The following is a 25,522-nucleotide window of genomic DNA, read 5'->3' as shown; positions in this document are numbered from 1 at the left end:
AGAAGTTGTTGAGAAGACAAGGATATAAAGGTAATTCATACAAGTTGCTGATTGGTGACATCGTAGAGCTTGCAACAATGGTGAAGGAAGCTAGATCAAAGTCTATTCATCCCATCTCCCATGATATTTCTTCACATGTCATGCCTTTTGATCACCATGTCTTCAACAAATACGGTATTTTCCTCCACAAATAGTTTTATAAAGGATACCTTTTGTTCTAAAATCCCTATATTCGTTACAGGTAAAAAGTCATATATATGGTTCGGGCCAAACCCGAGGATTTTTATCATGGATCCAGAACTGATCAAGGAGATATTATCAAGACCCGACGAGTTTCAGAAGCCGCATCCTGAGGCATTTCGGGATAGCATCGTTGGTGGACTTGTAATCTCTGAAGGTCATAAATGGGAAACTCATCGTCAAATAATCAGTCCAGCTTTTAATGTTGAAAGTATGAAGGTCAGTGTCGACGTCTTTACTTTAGTTACACTGATCATGTTTTATCTTCAAAATCTAAAGTAATTTGTTTGCTTTAATGGTGTACATAGAGTATGTTCACAGCAATTTGTTCGAGCTGTAGTGAAATGATCAAGAAATGGGAGCTGCTCACTGCGTCAACTGGTGTGGTGGACGTTGATGTTTGGCCCTACATCGATGACTTTGCTGGAGATGTCATTTCAAGAACAGCATTCAGCAGCAGTTTCGAGGATGGAAAGAAGATATTTCAAATCCAAAAGGAGCAAATGGATCTTGCTATCCAACTGTTGTTCATACTTTATCTTCCTGGAGCAAGGTACCAATGATTTTAATTACAGTCAGACTATGTTTATAATGAATCATCATCAGTAACACACCTTTTCTTTTAAAAAACAATATATCTTTTATTCAAATCTGAATTTTAGCATTTTTCAACAAACTAGCATCAACAAAAATATATTTTAAATCACAGCTTGGTATATATATATATATATATATATATATATATATATATATATATATATATATATATATATATATATATATATATATATATATATATATATATATATATATATATATATATGAGAAAAGTGAATATACCTTATGAGTATATAAGTTCAGGGATCCAAACCCACCATAATTAGTCATTTTGTTTGATATATTTATTAAACTTCAAACCCTAACTTTGAAGATTATCCAAATCTCACTTTTGTCATCCTTTTATATCACAACTTTTTGTCAAACACATATTTGGCTATATATATTATAATTGAAAATGAAAATTATGTTAGAGGAAGATATATATGAAATTTATAAAAATTTTGAAAGTAAATCAAGTTAGAAGATGAACTATAAGAACATTGGACAATTACAAAATATATATATATATATATATATATATATATATATATATATATATATATATATATATGATAGAAAACAACATAGTATGTTGTCTTTGGGTACTTAAACTTATATACCCTTAAGGATATATTCACTTTTATATATATATATATATATATATATATATATATATATATATATATATATATATATATATATATATATATATATATATATCGTCTCTAATATATAAACGTTTTTTTGCTACTTTTGATACTATTATTTAATTTTTCAAATTTCATTTTTAGGTTATTATAAATTAATTTTTTATCCACATGTCATTTTATAAGTTTGTATATTTTATTAAATTTTATATAATATTTTAATATGATAATTACAATAAATATAGTAATAAATGGATATCAATTTAATTAATTAATTTACCTTTTAATTTCAAAATTTCAAAATTTAAACATATTAGTTTTTTATTTAAATTTGTATTTCTTCAAATTTAAAAATTAAAAAAAAAACATTTCTATTATTATAATTCAATATTTTTCTTATTTTCTTATAAATTCAATATTCTCAAATATTTAAATCTTTATATATATATATATATATATATATATATATATATATATATATATATATATGTCAATTTTTTATAATAATAAAAAAATAGTTATTAGTGTTATGTGTTGTTTTTTCTCATAATTTACGTTTTCTTTTTAAATACTTTATTAAAATGACACTTATTATTATTATTATTATTATTATTATTATTGTTATTATTATTATTTTTTAAATATTGATGTTGATACTAAGTTGGACAATTACTTATTTTATCCCTAATTTTTAAGATAAATTGAAACTTGTATCGAATTTTGGTTATGATTGCCGATAATTAATTGTATTTCTATATTGAAGATCTTACAAAATCATGTTTAATTAATAATTTATTGAAATTAATTTATTAATAATAAAGAGTTTTTACTAGAAAAAATTAATTATATTTCTAACTTAAATTTCACTATATTTTTTTTATAGTTTCTCAATAAATATATATTATCTAATAAATGATAATTAAATATAAGAAACAACCTAAAATAAAAATACGAAAATCATACTGGGTCAATAAAATATGACAATGTAGTGGAAATGGTCAATGTTATGATATTAGATCAGCCAACCATTTTTGATTTTTTTTTTCTTAAAAGCAATCGTGGGTATTATGATTAAATCTTTTTTCTTTTATACACCCAATCTGCAAAAACGACATTCAACTTATTGGGTCAATAATATAAAAACGTTTCTGAAATTGCTTTTGTTTAATAGTATAAAATTATTACATTTTAACCTGGTCTTTTATTTATTTATTTTTTTAATCACTTTTATTTTATTATTTATCTAAATTTAATTTTTAAGTTTTGTTATATTTATATTAATTATTTTATATTAGTCATTTATTAATATTTTTCTTTTTAGAATAGCCGAATTATATGAAAAACACCCTCTAGCAAGCAACTAGACAAAAATAAAAGTTAGAGAAACATTACACAATGGACCACATAGCGTCCGGTCAGTTAATATCATCGAGATCTCAGCGAGATCTCGGCAGGATAACGCTCATAATATCGGAGCCGCTAATATCGCTGAGATTAGACGAGATTGGCCGCTATTTGCTATTATTTCGACTTCAAAATCTCAGTTTTTGACCACTTTTTAATTTTATATATGAAAACCATTAACTTATTTATAAGGAATATTTATTTGATTGATTTACTTAATTCAATGAATTGATTGGATTAAGATTTTGGAATGGAAGAGCTATGTATTTCTCTTCTTTCTTTCTTTCTTTCTCTCTCTCTCTCTCTCTCTCTCTCTCTCTCTATATATATATATATATATATATATATATATATATATATATATATATATATAAAATAAAAGTCATAAAGTTATTGACTTAGACATTATATATGGATGGACATTTTTCACCCTTCAAATAGTTTCTTTTAACTATTTAGCTACTATTTTGATGATGTAAGAAGACGATGACATGTAGTATAAATACTCATCAAATGTGAAAGCAATAAACACACCATCTTGAATACAATCTTCTAAGTATTTAACAATCCTCTCAAATCTCCTTCTTTTATTTTATAATGTTTTAGTTTAATTTTGTTAGTTTTAGTTTTGATTACATCAAATTTATAACACGTTATCAGCACGAAAGCTCTAATCAAGGTTATTAAACATATGGAAAAATCACATCTATCTTAATCAATGTATGTATTACTTAGTAAAAACATTATTAATTATAAAAAACCTCTATCATATTAAAAAATACTAATTGTTATAAATTTGATGCAATTAAAACTAAAACTAATGAAATTAAACTAAAACATTATAAAATAAAAAAAGGAGATTTGAGAGGATTCTTAATCACTTAGAAGATTGTATTTAAGATGGTGTGATTATTTATTTCACATTTGATGGGTATTTATACAACATATCATCATATTCTTACATCATCAAAATAATAATTAAATAGTTAAAGGAAACTATTTGAAGGGTGAAAAATGTTCATCCACATGCTATGTCTAACTCAATAATTTTAATACTTTTATAACACTCCCCCTTGGATGATATTTTATCAAATCTGAGTTCAACCTCGAAGTACTACCTCATTAAAAAACGGGAAAGAACTTTAACGAAGAGAAAAAGAGTGTAGTATATAGTTGACTCCCCTTCATTTACACATCTATTACCTTACGTGTTATGCACAAGTCGCATTCCAATGTCATATACATGTTTTCTAAAGATTGCAGTAGGAAGTGCTTTCGTGAAGAGGTCTCCTACATTATTTCTAGATTGAACATATTATATTCTAACTTTTTGATATTTTTTAAGCTCTTGAATATACTAAAAAAACTTTGGAGGTATGTGTTTTGTCCCGTCGCTCTTGATATATCATTTTTTGCATTTGAGTGACACTTGCTAAGTTATCTTAATAAATGAAAGTTGGACCTGTATCTTTATCTAGTCCACACGAAGACAAAATGATTTGTCTAATCGATCTTAACCATGTGCATCCTCTACTAGCTTCATTTCGTGTAATTACTTCAGCATGATTTGAGGACACGACGAGAAGTGTTTGCTTTTGAGAGCGCCAGGAAATTACGGTGCCTCCGTTCATGAATACGTATCTAGTTTGAGATCTAGCTTTATGAGGATCAGATAAATAGTCCGCATCTACATACTCAATCAAACCTTGTTTTGAATCATTAGGATAAAATAACCTTAAATCAGTAGTTCCTCGAAGCAATCGCAAAATATGCTTAACCCCATTCTAATATCTTTCTATTGGGGATGAACTGAACCTTGCTAACAAGTTTACAGCGAAAGAAATTTCAAGTCTAGTACAACTGGTAAGATACATAAGAGCCCCAAATGCATTTAGATATGGTACTTTTAGACCAACAACTTCTTCATTTTCTTCCTGAGGATGAAATGGATATCTGTCAATATTTAATGATCTAATAACCATTAGGATGCTTAAAGGATTAGTATTGACCATATTGAAACGTTTCAATACTTTTTCTGTATAATTTGATTGATGTACAAGTATTTTGTTAGGCATATGCTCAGTCTGCAAAACAAGACAATATTTGGTTTTACCAAAATCTTTCATTTCAAATTACTTCTTTAAAAGTTCAATCACTTCTAGGATTTCTTTATTCATTCCAATGATGTTTAGATCATCAACGTCGACAGCTATAATCACATACCCATATGTTGTTTTCTTAATAAATATGCATGTACAAATAGTGTTATTTTTATAACCTTTACTTGTCGAATAATCGTTTAAACGATTGTACCACATGCGTCCAGATTGCATTAACCCATACAAAGATCTTTGTAATTTTATGAATTTTTTTTTGGGTTTTGTACTTAATGCTTCAGGCATTTTAAATCCTTCAGGGAGTTTCATATAGATATCACTATCAAGTGATCCATATAAGTAAGCTGTAACAACATCCATAAGGCACATCTCGAAATTTCAGAGACTGTCAAGCTGATTAAATACCTAAAAGTGCTTGCATCCATTACCAGTGAATAATTCTCCTCATAATCAATTCCAGGTCATTGACAGAAACCTTGAGCCACAAGCCTATCCTTGTATCTTACAATTTTGTTTTTCTCATTTCTTTTTCGTACGAAGATCCATCTATACCCTAATGGTTTCGCAACTCCAAGTGTGAGGATAATAGCCCCAGAAATCTTTCTTTTGTTAACAGAATTTAATTCAACTTGTATAGCCTTATTCCATTTAGCCCAATCATTTCTTCTTTGACATGTAATAACAGATTGTGGTTCGCGATCATCATTCATAATATCAGATGGAACTGAATAAGAAAATATTGCACTTATATTATCAGTTTCATTTTGGTCACATATTCTATTTGTTTGACCATAATTTAGTGCGACATCTTCCTTTCATGGGGGAATTTTGATATTTCGTGTTTCTCCAGGAACAATTTCCTCATGATCTATTGAATTTTCTACTCCGTTTCTTTTTCGTTGGTTCTTATCCTTAGAACCAAATGGTCTTCCATGCTTTAGGCATATTTTAGACTCTTGAGTGACTTTATCATTAGATTGACCATATGAAATTTCAATTCGAGCCGGAACATTGATAGTTGGTATATATGATTTAGTTACCTTTTTCATGTCAGTAAATGCATCAGGTAATTGATTTTCCATTTCTTCAAAATGCATTATATTTTGAAATTACATTTCATGTTTCTTTGTGCGAGGGTCAAGATATGATAAAGAAAGCTCATGCCATAAAACATCATTTTCTATAATCTTCTTTTCTCCCTCTAATGATGGGAAATTTTCCTCATCAAACTGGCAATCAACTAGGCGTGCTATAAAAGCACAATCTGTTAAAGGTTCAAGATATCTTATAACAAAGACTGACTCATAACCAAAATATATTTCTAACCTTCTTTGAGGACCCATTTTTTTTCCTTTGTAATGGTGCATTTGAGACATATACTGCACACCAAAAAATTTTCAAATGGGATATATTTGGCTCTTGACCAAAAGCAAGTTGTAGGTGAGAATATACATGATATGAACTTGGTCTCATGCGTATCAATGATCCAACATGTAATATTGCATGGCCTCAAACAGAAACAAGAAGTTTGGTTTTCATTATCAATGGTCTAGCTATTAGCTGGAGACGTTTAATCAGTGATCCAGCTAAACCATTTTGTTTGTGTACATGAGTAACTGGATGCTCAACAACAATTCCTACATACATACAATAGTCATTAAATGCTTGTGAAGTAAATTTACCAGCATTATCAAGTCTCACTCTCTTGATACTATAATTAAGAAAATGTGCCATTAATTTAATAATTTAAGCAAGACACTTTACAAATATCACATTACGAGTTGATAATAGGCAAACATGAGACCATTTGCAGGATGCATCTATTAGGACCATAAAGCATCTAAATGGTCCATATGGTGGTTGAATCGGTCCACATATATCACCTTGAATTCTTTCTTGAAATCTAGGTGACTCCTTTTCAACTTCATTGGATAATGTTTTATAATTAACTTTCCAAGGGAACAAGATGTACATGGTCTTATGCTACTGGATTGAGATAACTTCTTGTCTTTCAATGGGTGCCTATTTGTATTCTCAATTATCCTTCGCATCATTGTTAATCCTGGGTGGCCCAACCTATCATGCCATAAATTGAATTTCCTAGGATCACAATGTTTTTCTTTGACTACAATATTTGATTTAATCATATGTATATATGTATAATGCAGACAAAAACCAAGTGTTGGTAGTTTTTCAAGCAAAAGGTTTTTTTCTATAATATATATATATATATATATATATATATATATATATATATATATATATATATTTCTTTTTTTCAACAGTCACAGTTTTTGTGTCTTATCCTTTGAAATATATGTCATTGAAAATTAGTAAGTTGATATTAGACTTTGGAGAAAATAATGCATTTTCTATACAAAAGCTCATACAATTTGGTAATATAAAATTATAAATTGGGTGTTCCCAGTTTCCTCTATCAAGTCTGTTGGACCTGATATTGTATGTATGGCTGTTTTTGTTGGTACAAATTTTGAAAAATATTTCTTTGATTTCAAAATAGTATGCATACTACCACTATCTAATATAAAAAGATCTCCAACATTTTGTTGGTGTTGTGCTCGAGTTGGACTCATATTAAACTTCACATATGAAAGAAATAATAAGCCAATAAACATAATCACAATAATTATTATGAAGAAAGTTCATTTATTGTAGGAAAGACATTACATGAAAAACAAAGGAAGGAAAAATAGGTTTACAAGAACAATAACATAAATTTTTAGTTTATGTCTTCTATGACATTGCAAAAATCAGCAATAGTTTGCGGAGTACATTCAACATTATCAATGAAGTTTGCTTCTTTTTCTTTTCCTTTAATGGACTATTGATAAAGTTGATAATGATGTGGAGGTGTGCGACAGGTCCTTGAGCAATGGCCTGTGCTACCACACCTATAACATGAACCATCAGATTTTTGTGATGATCCAACATCATGCCTTGCCACTTTGGCCTTTTCTTGTGTATGAATATTGTTTCTTTGTAAAGATTGGTAATTATTCCTTTTCTGGCCATGACCACGATTTTTACCTTATCCATGACCAAAATTATGTTTCTGATTATGGCTTTGGTTTCGATTAAAAAAGCCATGACCTCGTCCTCGACTATGGCCACGCCCTCGCCCACATGTATTGTTTCAATAACTACCAATATTTGTAGCATTTTCTTCAGGAAGTGCCACTGATCTCATTGGAAGAGATTCATAGTGTTTCATCAAGATCTCATTGTTTTGCTCTACAACAAGCAGGCATGCATTCGGTTCAAATATTTTGTGAACTTTGGCAACCGATATTGTTGCATCAAGGTAATTTTTTTGCATGAAATGTGGAGTAAGTTTTCTCCGACATATCTTCATCAGTAACTTCTTGTCCACAATACTTGAATTTTGAACATATTTTGAACAAAGCGGAGTTGTATTCATTTACTTTCTTGAAGTCTTCAAACCTCAGTGTTCTCCGTTCATCTCTAGCATTTTGGAAGTATAACTTCCTTTTGATGATCAAATCTTTCTTTCAAGAGATTCGAAAGAATATTTGGATCAGCAATATCAAGATATTCAAATCTTAACATTTCATCAATATGCTTACGAAGGAAAACTTATGCTTTCGCCTTGTATTGTATCAAACAATTATTAAATTCATATATAGCATTTGAGATTCTCATGGACTCCAGATGCATTTTTATATCTGTCATCCATGACATATAGTTTTTCCCACTAACTTCAAGTACTAAATGGAATTTAATTTTCATCTTGTTATTTTGTTTAAATTTATAGTTACAATATGTCTAATATTGCAAAGCTCGAGTTTGTTACACTTGAAGTTAGTAAGAAAACCTATGTGTTATGTATGATAGATGTAAAAATGCATCTTGAGTCCATGAGAATCTTAAATGCAATACACGAATTTAATAATTTTTTAGCATAAGATAAGGCGAAAGCACAAGTTTTCCTTCGTAAGCAAATTGATGAAATGTTGAGATTTGAATATCTTGATGTTACCGATCCAATTATTATCTGGAATCTCTTGAAAGAAAGATTTGATCATCAAAAGGAAGTTATACTTCCAAATGCTAGAGATGAACGCAGAACACTGAGGTTTGAAGACTTCAAGAAAGTAAATGAATACAACTCTGCTTTGTTCAAAATATGTTCATAACTCAGGTATTATGGACAAGAAGTTACCGATGAAGATATGTCGGAGAAAACATACTCCACATTTCATGCAACAAACATTACCTTGATGGAACAATATCGGTTGCAAAAGTTAACAAAATATTCTTAACTGAATGCATGCCTGATTGTTGCAGAGCAAAACAATGAGCTCTTGATGAAAAACTATGAATCTCTTCTAACGAGATCAGTAGCACTTCCTAAAGCAAATGCTACAAATACTGGTTGTTATTGAAACAATACATGTGGACGAGGGCGTGGCTATGGTTAAGGATGAGGTCATGACTATTTTAATCGAAACCAAAGCCATAATCAGAACCATAATTTTGGTCGTGGATAAGGTAATAGTCGTGGTTGTGGCTAGAAAAGGAATAATTACCAATCTTTACAAAGAAACAATATACATACACAAGAAAAAACCAAAGTGGCAAGGCATGATGTTGGGGCATCACAAAAATTTGATGGTTCATGTTATAGGTGTGGTAGCACAGGCCATAGCTCAAGGACCTGTCTCAGCATGCACATCTTTGTTAAGTTTATCAAGAGTCCATTAAAGGAAAAAGGAAAAGACGCAAACCTCATTGATAATGTTGAATGCACTCCACTAACTATTGTTGATTTTTGCAAAGTCATAGAATACATAAGCTAATAATTTATGTTATTGTTCTTGTAAACCTATTTTTTCTTCCCTTGCTTTTCATGTAATCTCTTTCCTACAATAAATAAACTTTCTTTATAATAATTATTGTGATTATGTTTATAGGCTTATTATTTCATTCATATGTGAAGTTTAATATGAGTCTAAATGGAGCACAACACCAAGAAAATGTTGGAGATCTTTGTATAGTAGATAGTGGTAGTATGCATACTATTTTGAAATCAAAGAAATATTTTTCAAAATTAGTACCAACAAAAACAGTCATACATACGATATTAGGTCTTGCAGACTTGATAGAGGGAACTAGGAACACCGAATTTATATTACCAAATGGTATGAGCTTTTGTATAGAAAATGCATTATTTTCTCTAAAGTCTAATCTAAACTTACTAAGTTTCATTGACATATATTTCAAAGGATATGACACAAAAACTGTGACCATTGAAAATAAGAAATATATTTATAGACATAAACCATATGCTTGAAAAACTACAAACACTTGGTTTTGGTTTACATTATACATATATACATATGATTGAATCAAATATGGTAGTCAAATAAAAACATTGTGATCCAGGGACATTCAGCTTATGGCTTAATAGGTCAAACCACCCAGGATTAACAATGATGCGAAGGATAATTGAGCATACAAATGGGGAACCATTGAAGGACCAAAAGTTCTCTTAATCCAGTAGCATAAGACCATGTAAATCTTCTTCCCTTGGAAAGTTAATTATAAAACATTATCCAATGAAAGTTGAAAAGGAGTCACCTAGATTTCAAGAAAGAATTCAAGGTGATATATGTGGACCAATTCAACCACCATCTGGACCATTTAGATACTTTATGGTCCTAATAGATGAATCCATCAAATGCTCTCATGTTTTCCTATTATCAACTCGTAATGTGGCATTTGCAAAGTTTCTTGCTCAAATTATTAAATTAAGGGCAAATTTCCCTGATTATAGTATCAAGAGAGTGAGACTTGATAATGCTGGTAAATTTACTTTACAAGCATTTAATGACTATTGGATGTTTGTAGGAATTGTTGTTGAGCATCCAGTTGCTCATGTACATACACAAAATGGTTTAGCTGAATCACTGATTAAACATCTCCAACTAATAGCTAGACCATCGATAATGAGAACCAAACTTCCTTTTTATGTTTGGTCCGTGAAATATTACATGTTGGATCATTGATACGCATGAGACCAATTTCATATCTTGAATATTGTCCCCTACAACTTGCTTTTTGTCAAGAGCCAAATACATCCTATTTGAGAATTTTTGGGTGTTCAGTATATGACCCCAATGCACCACCACAAAGGAAAAAAATAGGCCCTCAAAGAAGGTTGGGAATATATGTTGGTTATGAGTCAGTCTTTGTTATAAGATATCTTGAGCCTTTAACAGGTGATGTTTATACAGCACGCCTAGTTGATTGACACTTTGATGAGGAAAATTTCCCATCATTAGGGGCAGAAAAGAAGATTATAGAAAAGAATGTTTCATGGCATGATCCTTCTTTATCCTATATTGACCCTCGCACATAGCAATGTGAAATGGAATTTCAAAAGATAATGCATTTCCAAGAAATGAAAAATCAACTACCCGATGCATTTACTGATATGAAAAACATGACTAAATCATAATTACTAGTTGTTAATGTTCCGGCTCGAATTGAAATTCCATACGGAAAATCTAAGGATAAAGTCACTTAAGAGTCTAAAACACGCCTGAAGCATGGAAGACCATTTGGTTCTAAGGATAAAAACCCACGAAAAAAAAAGCGGAGTAGAAAATGCACTGGATCAAGAGGAAAGTGTTCATGGAGAAACACGGAATATCAAATTTCCCCCAGGAAAGGAAGATGTTGCACTAAATTATGGTGAAACAAATAGAATATGTGAACAAAATGAAACTAATAATATAAGTGCAACATTTTCTTATTCAGTTGCATCTGATATTATGAATGATGATCTCAAACCACAATCTGTGATTGAATGTCAAAGAAGAAATGATTGGGCTAAATGGAATGAGGCTATACAAGTTGAATTAAATTCTTTTAACAAGAGAAATATTTTTAGGGCTATTATCCTCACACTTGGAGTTGTGAAACCATTAGGGTATAGATGGATCTTCATACGAAAAAAAATGAGCAAAACAAAATTGAAAGATACAAGGCAAGACTTGTGGCTCAAGGTTTCTCTCAATGACCTAGAATTGATTATGAGGAAAATTATTCACTGGTTATGGATGCAAGCACCTTTAGGTATTTAATCAGATTGGCAGTCTCTGAAATTTAGAGATGCACCTTATGGATGTTGTTACAACTTACTTATATGGGTCACTTGATAGTGATATCTATATGAAAATCCCTGAGGATTTAAAATTCCTGAAGCATTACGTACAAAACTCAAAGAAATGTACTTTATAAAATTGCAAAGATCTTTGTATGGGTTAAAGCAATCTGGACACATGTGGTACGATCGTTTAAGCGATTATTTGACAAGTAAAGGTTATAAAAATAACACTATTTGTACATTCGTATTTATTAAGAAAACAACATCTGGGTATGTGATTATAGCGGTCTACGTTGATGATCTAGACATCATTGGAACGAATATTAAAATCCTAGAAGTGATTGAACTTTTAAAGATGGAATTTGAAATAAAAGATCTTGGTAAACCAAATATTGTCTTGGTTTGCAGAATGAGCATATGCCTAACGGAATACTTGTACATCAATAAATTATACAAAAAGAGTCTTGAGATGTTTCAATATGGCCAATGCCAATCCTTTAAGCACCCCAATGGTTGTTAGATCATTAAATATTGATAAAGATCCCTTTCGTCATCAAGAAGAAAATGAAGAAGTTCTTGGTCCAGAAGTACCATATCTAAATGCAATTGGGGCTCTTATGTATCTTACCAATTGTACTAGACCTAACATTTCTTTCGCTGTAAACTTGCTAGCAAGGTTTAGTTCATCACCAGCAAAAAGACATTGGACTTGGATTAATCATATTTTGCGATATCTTCGAGGAACTACTGATTTAGGGTTATTTTATCCTAATGATTGAAAACAAGGTTTGATTGGTTATGTAGATGCAGACTATTTATCTGATCCTCATAAAGCTAGATCTCAAATTGGATAAGTATTCATGAACGGAGGCCCCACAATTTTCTGGCGCTCTCAACTTGTCACCACGTCCTCAAATCATGCTGAAGTAATCGCACTAAAGGAAGCTAGTAAAGAATGTAAATTGTTAAGATTGATGAGACAACTCATTTTCTCTTCATGTGTACTAGATAAAGATAGAGGTCCAACATTAATTTATCAAGATAACTTAGCATGTGTCACTCAAATGAAATAAGGATATATCAAGAGCGACAGAACAAAACACAAACCTCCAATGTTTTTTGAGTATATTCAATAGCTTATAAAAGATTAAAAGGTTGAGATAGAATATGTTCAATCTAGCAACAATGTAGTAGACATTTTTACGAAAGCACTTCCTACTACAATCTTCAGAAAACATGTATATTGCATCGGAATACGATATATGCATAACACGTACGTAACATATGTCTAAATGGGGGGGGGAGTCAACTATATACTGCACACTTTTTCCATTCGTTAAAGTTTTTTTGGTTGGGTTTTCTTTAGCAAGGTTTTTAATTAGGCAGTACTTCAAGGTTGAACTCAGATTTGAAAAAATGTCATACAAGGGGGAGTGTTATAAAAGTTATAAAATTATTGAGTTAGACATAGCATGTGGATGAACATTTTTCATCCTTCAAATAGTTTCCTTTAACTATTTAGTTGCTATTTTGATGACGTAAGAATATGATGATATGTTGTATAAATACCCATCAAATGTGAAAGAAATAAACACACCATCTTGAATAAAATCTTCTAAGTGTTCAAGAATCCTCTTAAATCTCCGTCTTTTATTTTATAATGTTATAGTTTAATTTTGTTAGTTTTAATTTTAATTACATCAAATTTATATATATATATATATATATATATATATATATATATATATATATATATATATATGTCACATGATATTTAAAAACCACTATATCACTACGAGAATCGCTATTTTAAATCATGACAAGTGACCCGTGATTAGGTTTTGGACCGTGGTAATTGCATAGCATAGGACTTGTGACCACATATGTGAATTAAAAGAGCAATTCTTAGACCTATTAGAACACCAAAAGAAATTTTGAGAGAAAAAATTGTCAAACAAGAAATTCTTTGTTGGAAGCTCATTCCCAAACAAAAACTCATTTCTAAAGTTCCATAGATACCACCACATGAGATAAAACACTCCTTCTAACACATTCCATATACCTCTTTCTGAACAAACCATCTCTACTTTAATTATAGGCTTCATCGACAGAAAATTCCGAAATTTCTTTCGTAAAATGTTCTTGAAAAAACTATATTCTGTCGCAAATCTGTCGTTAACTAGATAATAGAGATGGTTTTATTGACCAATTATATTGTCGCAAAGGATCCTAATACTGTTCAGTTCCATCATAATTCTTTCACAAATTTGTCACTAGATTATTTACATTAACAACAGATTTGATGGCATATTATTTGTCAAATCTATAATCAAAATTGACAAATCAAAATCAAAATTTATATTACAAAGCTAAATAAGATATTTATATTCGATTTCAAAATGTTAAATTTGACTACCAAAATGAACATTAATATTTGATTTCCAAACATAAAAATCGACTACCAAATTGAACATCAATATTCGATTTAAAAACATAAAAATCCAACTACCAAACTGAATATCCATACTCGATTTCAAAGTATCGAAACCAATTCACAAAAGTCTAAAGTACACATCTAATTAGGGTTATTTCCTTGGGTGAGATTTAGTATTTCATTATACATCTTCGCAATTTGTTGTTTTTGTGCCTTAACTTCCACATGTTTGGGCAAAATCGCTTGTTCCATTTCTTAACGTTCCAACTTTAGTTCTCCTTTCATCTTGCATGGATGCGATCCATAATGTCCTATAAAGTATATTAACAAATATAAATTTAATGAACGGGCAATACCAATCGGTACAAAAACTAATAAAATAACAACTAAATACAAACAACACCAACAAGAACTAACAACACTTTCAAGATGAATCAACCAACAATAGCATTGTACTTTCAAGGAGAAAAACATGAAAACATATTAACATTTATTTTCAAGATGAACTAGGCATGAATAACATTGTACATTCAAGGAGAAAAAAAAGGAAAATAGGTCACTATTGTACATTCAAGATGAACCAACCAAGAATAGCGTTGTACATTCAAAGAGGAAACATAACAAGCATTGTACTTTCAAGATGAACCTACCAAGAATAATATCATACTTTCAAGGATGAAAACAGGAAAACATTATACTTTCAAGATAAACCAACCAAGAAATAACATTGTCCTTTCGAGGAAAACAAGAAAACAAGACAACAATGGGTCATGAGCAAAACAGGAAAACAAAGCAGCAAAAGAGAATAAAGAAACCTTGAAGTTGTCTGAAGATCTACTTGGGGCTACTAGAGAAAGCACCAAAAACCTTTCTGGATCAGACATAGAACCAAATCCAAGTACTCGGAATTTCTTGATCCCTCCACTAGCTTTAAGCTATAGTTCATGATCATAAAGGGGTATAACTATTACTATCATCACCATATCTCACCACCATAACGTCCTTATATGCATTCTATATTATCATAAACTAATTAGTATATATTAAATTATATATATATATATATATATATATATATATATATATATATATATATCATCAAAGAATAATTTATTAAATTATTAAGGATTTAATAAATACCACAACTATTCCAAATTTAGGTGTAATGTACTTGGTGTTTGAAGTGCCTTTTTTTTTTTTAGTTTGGTGTGTTTTTTCAAAAAGTTCAAGTCGAGTATGTAGGCGTTTAAGCTTTGATTCCTACAAAATTATCAAGAAAAGAGACATATAACACCAAAAAAAGAGCTAACACATTTTACAAAATATCTTACCAATAAATCTCTCTGATGTGAAATTAAGCTGGAATCGCAACATTGTTTAGAAATTGAACCATGTTCCGTTTTTTTTTCTATTTTGCTTTCTAGATTTCGACTTATGTTTACATTTGTCAGTGTTCCAAACTTTATCAATAATTTATTCACAATATCCCAATCTTATCCATTCCATGCGAAAAACGACTTTAGAATGGATAAATCACCTTCTAATGATAAAATGACATTGTTAGCCTTTGTAAGTTCAACAATTTCACATCGTTCATTTTTCCAAGTGTCAGAAAAACATCTTTTCATGACATTCTCCTATGAAACCTATATAAATTTATCAATGTATTTATCTTCCTGATGATACACAATACCTACACAAATATCACTTATACAGTTAGCCATATCTTTGTGAGGACAAAGTTGGTCTTCTAGTCGATGGTGAGCAAGCAGCTGATTGATAGGGTGAGTGTTGAGGACCTTAATTTGGGAGGGGGAGAAGGGTGACGACTTGAAAGGGAACCAATTAACTTTTGTGTGAAATTTGAGGGAATGAAAAACCTAAGGAGGGAAAAGATAATCTTTCATTATGGAATTAGGGGAATGAAAAGTGGAATCAAGGGAATGAAAAATATGAGAGAAATGAAAATCAGCTCCCGATTGGGTTTTATTTATGGGATCTATCCTCGAGGGATTAAGCTTATCGCAAATTTGTCACAATTCTTCCTTAATCTCTTGTTAGCCCCATTCTGAAGGCTACAAACATCCTTAAAACATGACCCAAAATTTTCTATTTTTATTTAAGTGAAAATAGCATTCCCAAAACATTGTTCATACAACCCAATAAAATAGTATTTCAAACATCATAAAAATCAGATGTGTGATGCAGTCAACCCGAGCACCCCCCCTGGAATCGGATACCTGGAACATAAAATAAAAATCGTAAGCACAAAGCTTAGTGTGTTCCCTCACAATACCACATACCATACATATCATATAATGGGCCCCACCCAATGAGATATGGTCCCCACCTAAAATAACATACATATATAATCATATACAAGTATCACACAGACAACAAGTATGCTAACATAACCAATCCAGGGTCGGCTTTGGTTCCTTAGACCCACTAAACCCAGTGAGGAAACTTACCTCGAACGTTGAGTCTTACTGAAATAAATCCCTAGCTACTGCCCAGACGACTCCTCGAGCTAACATAATAAAATAACACCTATTTAACACTTAGGTTTCATTCTATATTCAATAATACATTCTTGGGGTAAAATGACTATTTTACCCCTGACCTAATATGATCTAAGACCAAGGCCCAAAATCACTTGTTCTTTGAAAGCCCATTTATGGCCCAATTTTCCAAATTGGGCCCAAACCCCCAACATGGGCCTTACCCCAATGCCCATTAAATTTTCCTCAGTCCAAAGACTCGATTTCAAATGGCCATTAGGGCCCAAAACAACAATCTCCAAAGAAGTAGCCCATCTGTGGCCCAAAAGACACAAAACCCAATCACTGAGTACGCAGGGCGCACTCAACTTTACGCTAAGCGTATACGTTGCATGGCTTGTACCCTACGTGTAGGAGCTTGTACGCCCATTATACTCATCCATTCAGGCATTTCTCCATTAAGCTCTTAATTACTTAAGTCCAATGGTCCCAATCATAGGTCTGAGTCATATAGAACATATTAACCATAAAGTCATTAACTTGGTGGCTTTGCATGCCCCAAGTGAACCCAAATATGACACTCTACTTCCATTAAATGAACTCAAACTCATGCATGGATGGTTCTAAGCTTCAAAAATGGCAAATTTATGACTCTAGGACTAAAAGAACACCAAGAGTAGCAAGTCTAAGCTTTAGAAATGATAATAATCCATAAGATCTCATCTATGGGACCAAAAAGGGTCCAAAAGCTCAAACAAAGGAGATCTAAGCTATAATATAACAAGTTCAGAGCTTTATACCTCAAATGAGTGCTAAATGATGATGAGCAATCCGGCCCACCCGAGCCAAAACCCTAAACGAGCTAATATACTTGGGGCCCAGCTTGCCCTGCTTCTTGAACCAGATGACACCTTTCCAAGGTGACACCTTCACGAGAACCATATCTCCCACCCTGAACTCCAAGTATGACCGGCGTTTGTCGACATAACTCTTTTACCGACTCTGAGCTGTTTGAAGCCTGCTCCGAACATGGTGAATCAACTCAGTGGTCTTGAGTACCACCTCAATACTCCGCACAACTCGTTGACTGACCTCGCCTAACAAATCGGGATCCTGCATTTCCTCCCATAGAGCGTCTCAAAAAGAGGTCGATCAATGCTAATTTGATAACTGTTGTTATACAAAAATTCCACTAATGGAAGATACTTATCCCAACTCGCATCGAAATCCAACACACAAGCACGCAACATATCCTCAAGAATTTGGATAACCTGCTCACTCTGACCATCAGTCTACAGATGAAATGTTGTACTAAAATGGAGACGAGTACCTAACTTATCATGAAACCGCTTCTAAAACCTGGAAGTAAAACTAACATCCCAGTCTGAAACCACTGATACCGACACCCCATGATGTGTCACTACTTCCCTTATATAAATCTTGACCAACTTCTTAGCAGAAATACTCTCTTGGATCGGAATAAACTGTGCTCTCTTGGTCAAACGATCCACGATAACCCAAATAGAATACATTCTACGCCTAGTCCTGGGAAGCTTCGTGATGAAATCCATAGTGATGTCTTCCTATTTCCATAGGGGAATCTATAACGGTTGCATCTTGCCGTGAGGAAACTGATTCTTAGCATTGACTTTCCTACAAGTCAAGCACCGCTCCACGTACCATGCTACATCCCGCTTCATGCAGGGCCACCAATAATTAGGACGAAGCTCCCTATACATCTTCGTCGCACTAGGATGAATGGAGAACCTCGACTTGTGGGCCTCCTCCATCAGTACCTGGCATATACCACCCCAATACAACATCCAAACCCGCCGATTCAGAGTCAACAATCCGCGACTATCATAATTAAAGGAAGCCATCTGACCCACAAATGTGCTCACTCTTCTGGTGCTCTTCCTTCATAGCCTCGGCCTGAGCCTCACGAATCTGCCCCAACAGTGGAGTAATCACAGTCATCCTCAAACATATATCTCTTATCGGAGCCGTAACCGTCTTGCGGCTAAGAGCACCAGCCACCACATTGGCCTTTCTTAGGTGATAAAGGATCTCAAAACCATAATCCTTCACCACATACAACCATCGATGCTGCCTCATGCTCAGATTCGACTGATCCATCAAGTACCTCAGGCTCTTGTGATCCATGTAAATAGTAAAATGAACCCTATAGAGGTAATACCGCCAAATCTTCAGGGCAAAAAACACGACCCCCAACTCCAAATCATGCGTTGGATAGTTTGCCTCATGAGGCTTCAGCTGTCTCGAAGCGTAAGTAATCATGCAACCCCTGCTGCGTCAACAATGTCCCCAAACCTGTGATCGAAGCATCACAATAAACCATAAAATCATCGACACCCTCAGGTAGGGCCAGAATCGACGCCTCACACAATCGCTGTCGAAGAGTCTCAAAATCTGCCTACTGCTTAGGCCCCTAACGAAAAGTCACCGAATTCTTGGTCAGTCGGGTCAAGGAACATTGATGTTGGAGAAATCTTGGATGAATCTCTGATAATAACCAGCCAGACCAAGAAAACTCTATATCTCAGATGGAGACCTTAGAACCTCCCACTGCATCACGATCCTGACCTTGTCCGGATCGACTAGAATATCCTTCTGGTTGACAAGGTGCCCCAGAAACTGCACCTCACCCAACCAGAACTCGCACTTGGAGAACTTTGCGAAAAGCCTCTCCTAAATCAATGTCTCCAGCACTTCCCTCAAGTGCTCCTGTAACACCGTAAATTTTCAAAACAAAATTTTCATTTAAAATCACTTAATCCTCATAACACATTTCATAAAAATCTCATCAATTTAATTTACACTTCACAACTCCACAATTATTCAGTTAAAAATCCAGGATCCTCAAAAACATAACTCTTCCACTGGTGTGTACAATCAAGCCGGTGCTTTCCCGTGATCCTGAGAAAAACCTAAAACACATAACACATAACACGTCAAGCACGAAGCTTAGTGAGTTCCCTAAAATACCACGCACATATAAGCAGCCACTCGAGGCTATAACTCTATAAGACCCTCTGATCAATGTGTCTCAGTGGGACCCTCCGGTCCCACAACTCTGATGGACCCTCTCGTCCTAACTCTGTGGACCCTCCGGTCCCAACTCTATAAACTCTGAGTAATACACAACATAAATCACAAAAAAATAATGCAGGATATCACAATACACAGATAAGCACATAAGACATCTCTATGACACAAAACACCACTCATGGTAAAGTATAGTGAGAAGAATGACCTGACAAGCAACAAGTAAATAAACCACGCACCCGAATCTTGAATTAGCCTTTGCCTATCACAAGGGAGGAATATCTCTAATTAATACTCTTTTCACAACTCAAACAACTGAAGACAATTCTTTCTCTTTCTAACTCTTTGGAGTGGATAAAAGACCATTTTACCCCTACATGGTCTCTGTTACTAATGTTGACCAAAACCCCAAAGTCAACAGAAGTCAACACTAGAGTCAACAATCCGAATTTGACCTGACTCGCCGAGTGCACCCTTGTGACTCATCGAGTCCCATCGTTTTACTCAAAAGTTTCGTGAAGGTTGACTTAGCTCGTCGAGTTGACTCCTAACTCACCGAGTGATCGCATGACCCAACTCCTCGGGACAAACCCTAATCAACTCGTCGATTCGGCTCATCGAGTCGGCGAGTTCATTCAGATCCAATGCTTATTCAGACGATTTAAAATAGATCCATTACTCCAAACACTATATTTGTTATCTCAAGGCTCAATAGTCACGTAAAGCTTCGATCTTTACGTTCATGCATAATGTTATTACTTCAAAATGCTAATACATGCTCTTCATAAATGATTAAGCCCAAAAACCCTCCTATCGAGGAATAAAGATGGGACACCTAGACTCTAAGGACCACACAAGGTCCAGATCTGAGGTCTAGACTCTTTGATAACTCATACTACTCAAAAACCCAAACAAAAGATGGCAAAAAGCTCTAGAACTCCATAGATATGAGATCTATCCAAAATAAGAAGAAAGGTGAAGACTTCATACCTTCCTCAGGAGCTCTGGAAAGGAAATCACTAGATCCAACAACCTCACCTCCAGCTCCTTTCTTGATAACCTCATCCTCTTCTTCAAATGATGCACAAGAGCCACAATATGAGCTTCTCTCTCACTCTCTAGCTCAAATAGCAATTAGGGTTTGCTCTCAGGGGTGTAAGGTAACTGATGAGGCGGAAATAGGGGCATAAGTTCCCTTTTATAGGCTCCAGCCCCGGGAAATTAGGGTTTCTCTACCCAACACCAAATCGACGAGTCTGCCTCCCGATTCGTCGATTCCATTCATTAAATCCCACCCAACAACTCGACCCTACTCGACGAGTTGGACTCCCAACTCGTCGAGTTACTCCATAAACTTCAAGAATACAACCATACGATAACATACCTGAAATTCCAGATGTTACAGCTCACCATGCTGCTCTTGAGTCTTGGAATAAACCAAGATATCATCAATAAATGCTATCATAGACCGATCTAGCATTGGTCTGCACACGCGGTTCATGAGGTCCATGAACGTGGCTGGAGCATTGGTGAGCCCAAAAGGCATCACCATGAACTCATAATGACCATATCGAGTTCGGAACGTTGTCTTCTGCACATCCTCATCCCTGACCCGCATTTGATAGTAACCCTTGATCGCAAATCAATCTTGGAGAACCAAGATGTACCCCTGAAGCTGATCGAAAAGATCATCAATCCTCAAGAGGGGATAAGGGTTCTTCACCATTACCTTATACAACTGCGGTTAGTCGATACACATACGATGAGACCCGTCCTTCTTCTTCACAAACATAATCAATCTCCCTAAGGCAAACTGCTCGGTCTGATAAATCCCTTATCTAACAGCTCCTATAGCTTTGCAGACAATTCATGCATCTCGAGAGGAGCCAACCAATAAGGTGTTTTGGCTATCGGAGCCGCACCTGGAACCAGATAATTCCTAAACTCTAACTTCCTCTCCGGAGGTACCCCAACAAAATCCTCCGAGAACACATCCGGATAATCCCGCACGACCAAAACATCATCTATTATCGCCTTACCCTTATCCCATGTATCCATGACATAAGAGAGAAAACCCGAACAACAATGATGAAGATAGCGTCAGGCCCTTGCTACAGAACACAAAACCGGCCCACGCTGCGGTTTCTTACCCAGAATCACCAACTATCCCCCACTTAGGGTCTGAACCCGAACTACCTGCTGCTCACAGTCGATCACTACCCCATTAGGGTTCAACCAAGCCATATCCACAATGACCTTGTTTCCGCATAGAAGAATGAGAATCAAATCAACTGGATACTACTCGCTAAATAACTAGAGAGTACAACCTCAATGGACCCTCGCAAACCGAACCGTCCTATCATCAGCAATCTTATCATCAAGAGGACAAACTAGCTCCCTCGGAGCTCTAGCAAATCTCTTGTTAACCGTACACGATACAAAGGATTGGGTAGCCCCCGAATCAAATTATATATATATATATATATATATATATATATATATATATATATATATATATATATATATATATATATATATATATATATATATATTCTCTTATTTTTATTATAAATGACTACTAATATACATTTAAATGATTTAAGACGGCTTTTTTATGAGTTAAAGTTAGATGCAAGCTTAAGACAGGTATGGCACGTATTGGTAAACTCATGGCAAATTTTTTAGAGCAATTGTTAATACATCTTACTCCATATTTGATCAGGTTTGTAGAAAAGTGATGTTAAAAAGCAAAAACTTAAAAAAAAAAATTATACGTGAAGTCATTGATTGAATAGGCTCGTAGGTTAACTTTTTTTTTTTTTTTTTCAAAACATTTCATCCCTACTTTTGTACTATCGAGTTTTTGATCACGACTAAAGTGAAATGAAAAAATTATAGGGCGTATAGATCAAAACTGCAAGTGCTACACTTAGATCACTACCAAACAAAAAATATATCATCGGCGCTAAGAAATGTAGCATCCATCATGTGAATAGTTAGTAAAAAAGGAATGTGAAAGGCTTTTCTCTAATTACTCTTTACCTTATTCCGTAAAAATGGGGTTTTAAAAAAATCTTCGGCAGCAGGCCAACTTGTGGGTGGCAATCATGTTTTTTTCTTCGAACAACACCATTTTTACAAATTGATTTAAAGTTGTCTTATTTATTATTAAAATATCTCTAAAAGGACTAATTATATTCCAAAAAAAATAGATTTATACCTACAAGAGCAAACAAGAAGTTCAACGAAAATCGCAAGAAGCTTCAAGCTCTATTGAGGGGTATAATACACAAGAGGAAGGAAGTAACCGAGATGGGAGAAAGTTGCTACGATGACTTACTTGGAATTTTGCTGGAATCGAATTCCAAAAAAATCAAAGAAGGGGGAGTTGGAATGAGTATCGAAGATGTGATCGAAGAATGCAAGCTATTTTACATTGCTGGATCCGAAACAACCTCAAATTTGATAGTCTGGACCATGGTTTGTTTGAGTTTGCATCAAGAATGGCAAATTGAAGCTCGACAAGAGATTTTACAAGTCTTTGGTACAGGAGAGCTGCATTTCGAAGGCCTAAAGCATCTCAAAGTTGTAACCATGATACTAAACGAGGTTCTTAGGCTATACCCACCTGCAGTCATGGTGATACGAGCTACTGTGAAGGAGACGAAGCTAGGAGACATGATGATACCTTCGGGTGTGCACATAACGATACCTATAATCCATGTTCATCATGATCGTGAAATATGGGGAGAAGATGCAACCGAGTTCAAACCCCAAAGGTTCTTAGAAGGAGTATTGAATGCGACCAAAGGAAGAGGATCGGGTTCTTTTTTGCCATTTACTGGTGGTCCTCGGATTTGCATAGGGCAAAACTTTGCCATGATTGAAGCAAAAGTAGCCATAGCAAAACTTCTTCAAGGTTTTTCCTTCAAGCTTTCTTCATCTTATATACATTCTCCATTTTGTGTGTTCACTATTCCACCCCAGTTTGGAGCTCATTTAATTTTACAGAAAATATAAGTAGACTTTCTTTTAAACCGTTAGGTACAAATGCATCTATATATGTATGATTGTATAGGTAAATTGAAAAGAAAAACTATGTAATCTTCAGTGTATTCCAATGCTAGTAAGACAACCCACAATGTTTTGTAACCAACTTCTTGGTTATCTTTGTATCTGGATCAGTTGTTAATTATGAAGAAATTTTATGAAGCATCCACTAAAAAAGTTGTTGTGAAGTGGCAAAAGCTGAAACTTTTGCAAGAATAAAAGATACTAAAATAATTTTTTTAATTACGATTTCATTAAAAATAAAACGTTTCATTAAAAATAAAACGTTTCGGCCCTTAAAAGATACTAAGATAATTTTTTTTTTGATATTATTAGTTAGTTTTCATTTTTCATTTAATCTAGAAGTTGCATAATCTTTTTAGTAGTGCAGTTATATATATATATATATATATATATATATATATATATATATATATATATATATATATATATATATATATATATATATATATATATATATATATATATATATATATATATATATATATATATATATATATATATATATATATATATAGGGTTAGGTTCATTTGAGAGCACCTATATTTTGTGAGACCGTGAGACGCATTTTTTTATTTATTTTTATTTTTTTTAGTTAATTCAAGTTCCGAAAATAATATTTAAAAAAAGAATTTTTGGATTTTTCCATTTATTTTTCATTTTAAAATTATTTTTTAAAATATGTACAGTTTAATATTCTATTAAAATATTTCACGTAATTTTAAAAAAAATGGAATTTATTTTTATTTATTTTTAGTTAATTCAAGTTCCGAAAATAATATTTAAAAAAAGAGTTTTTAGATTTTTCCATTTATTCTGCATTTTAAAATTATTTTTTTAGAATATGTCAGTGTAATATTCTATTAAAATATGTCACGTATTTTTCAAAAAAAAATGGAATTTATTTTTATTTTTTTTATTTTTTATATTTTTTTTAGTTAATTCAAGTTCCGAAAATAATATTTAAAAAAAGAATTTTTAGATTTTTCTATTTATTCTGCATTTTAAAATTATTTTTTAGAATATGTTAGTGTAATATTCTATTAGAATATTTCACGTATTTTTCAAAAAAAAAAAAAAACGGAATTTTTTTTTATTTTATTTATTTATTTATTTTAAGTTAATTCAAGTTCCGAAAATAATATTTAAACAATGAATTTTTGGATTTTTCCATTTATTTTGCATTTTAAAATTATTTTTAGATTTGGTCTCACGGTCTCACAAAATTAGAATGGTCTCAAATGAACCTGAACCTATATATATATATATATATATATATATATATATATATA

The 25,522-nt window shown here is 32.8% G+C and overlaps 1 protein-coding gene across 1 annotated transcript in view; it reads left to right on the top strand.

Moving 5' to 3' along the window:
- Positions 1-24,371, top strand: part of LOC111914792 (cytochrome P450 CYP72A219) — a 24,639-nt gene extending 268 nt beyond the window's left edge. The window contains exons 1-4 of the mRNA XM_052767233.1: positions 1-174; positions 242-459; positions 549-793; positions 23,372-24,371. The exon at positions 1-174 is cut by the window's left edge and continues 268 nt beyond it. Of these exons, the coding sequence (XP_052623193.1) occupies positions 1-174; positions 242-459; positions 549-793; positions 23,372-24,179 (1,445 nt within the window). The 3' untranslated portion in view covers positions 24,180-24,371. The remainder of the gene's footprint in view (positions 175-241; positions 460-548; positions 794-23,371) is intronic.
- The last annotated feature ends 1,151 nt before the right edge of the window (positions 24,372-25,522 follow it).

Source organism: Lactuca sativa, chromosome 9 (assembly GCF_002870075.4).
Source record: "Lactuca sativa cultivar Salinas chromosome 9, Lsat_Salinas_v11, whole genome shotgun sequence".
In the NCBI taxonomy this organism is placed as follows: Eukaryota; Viridiplantae; Streptophyta; class Magnoliopsida; order Asterales; family Asteraceae; genus Lactuca; species Lactuca sativa.
Note: the sequence above shows the minus strand (reverse complement) of the source record. Positions and strands in the feature narration are given on the sequence as shown.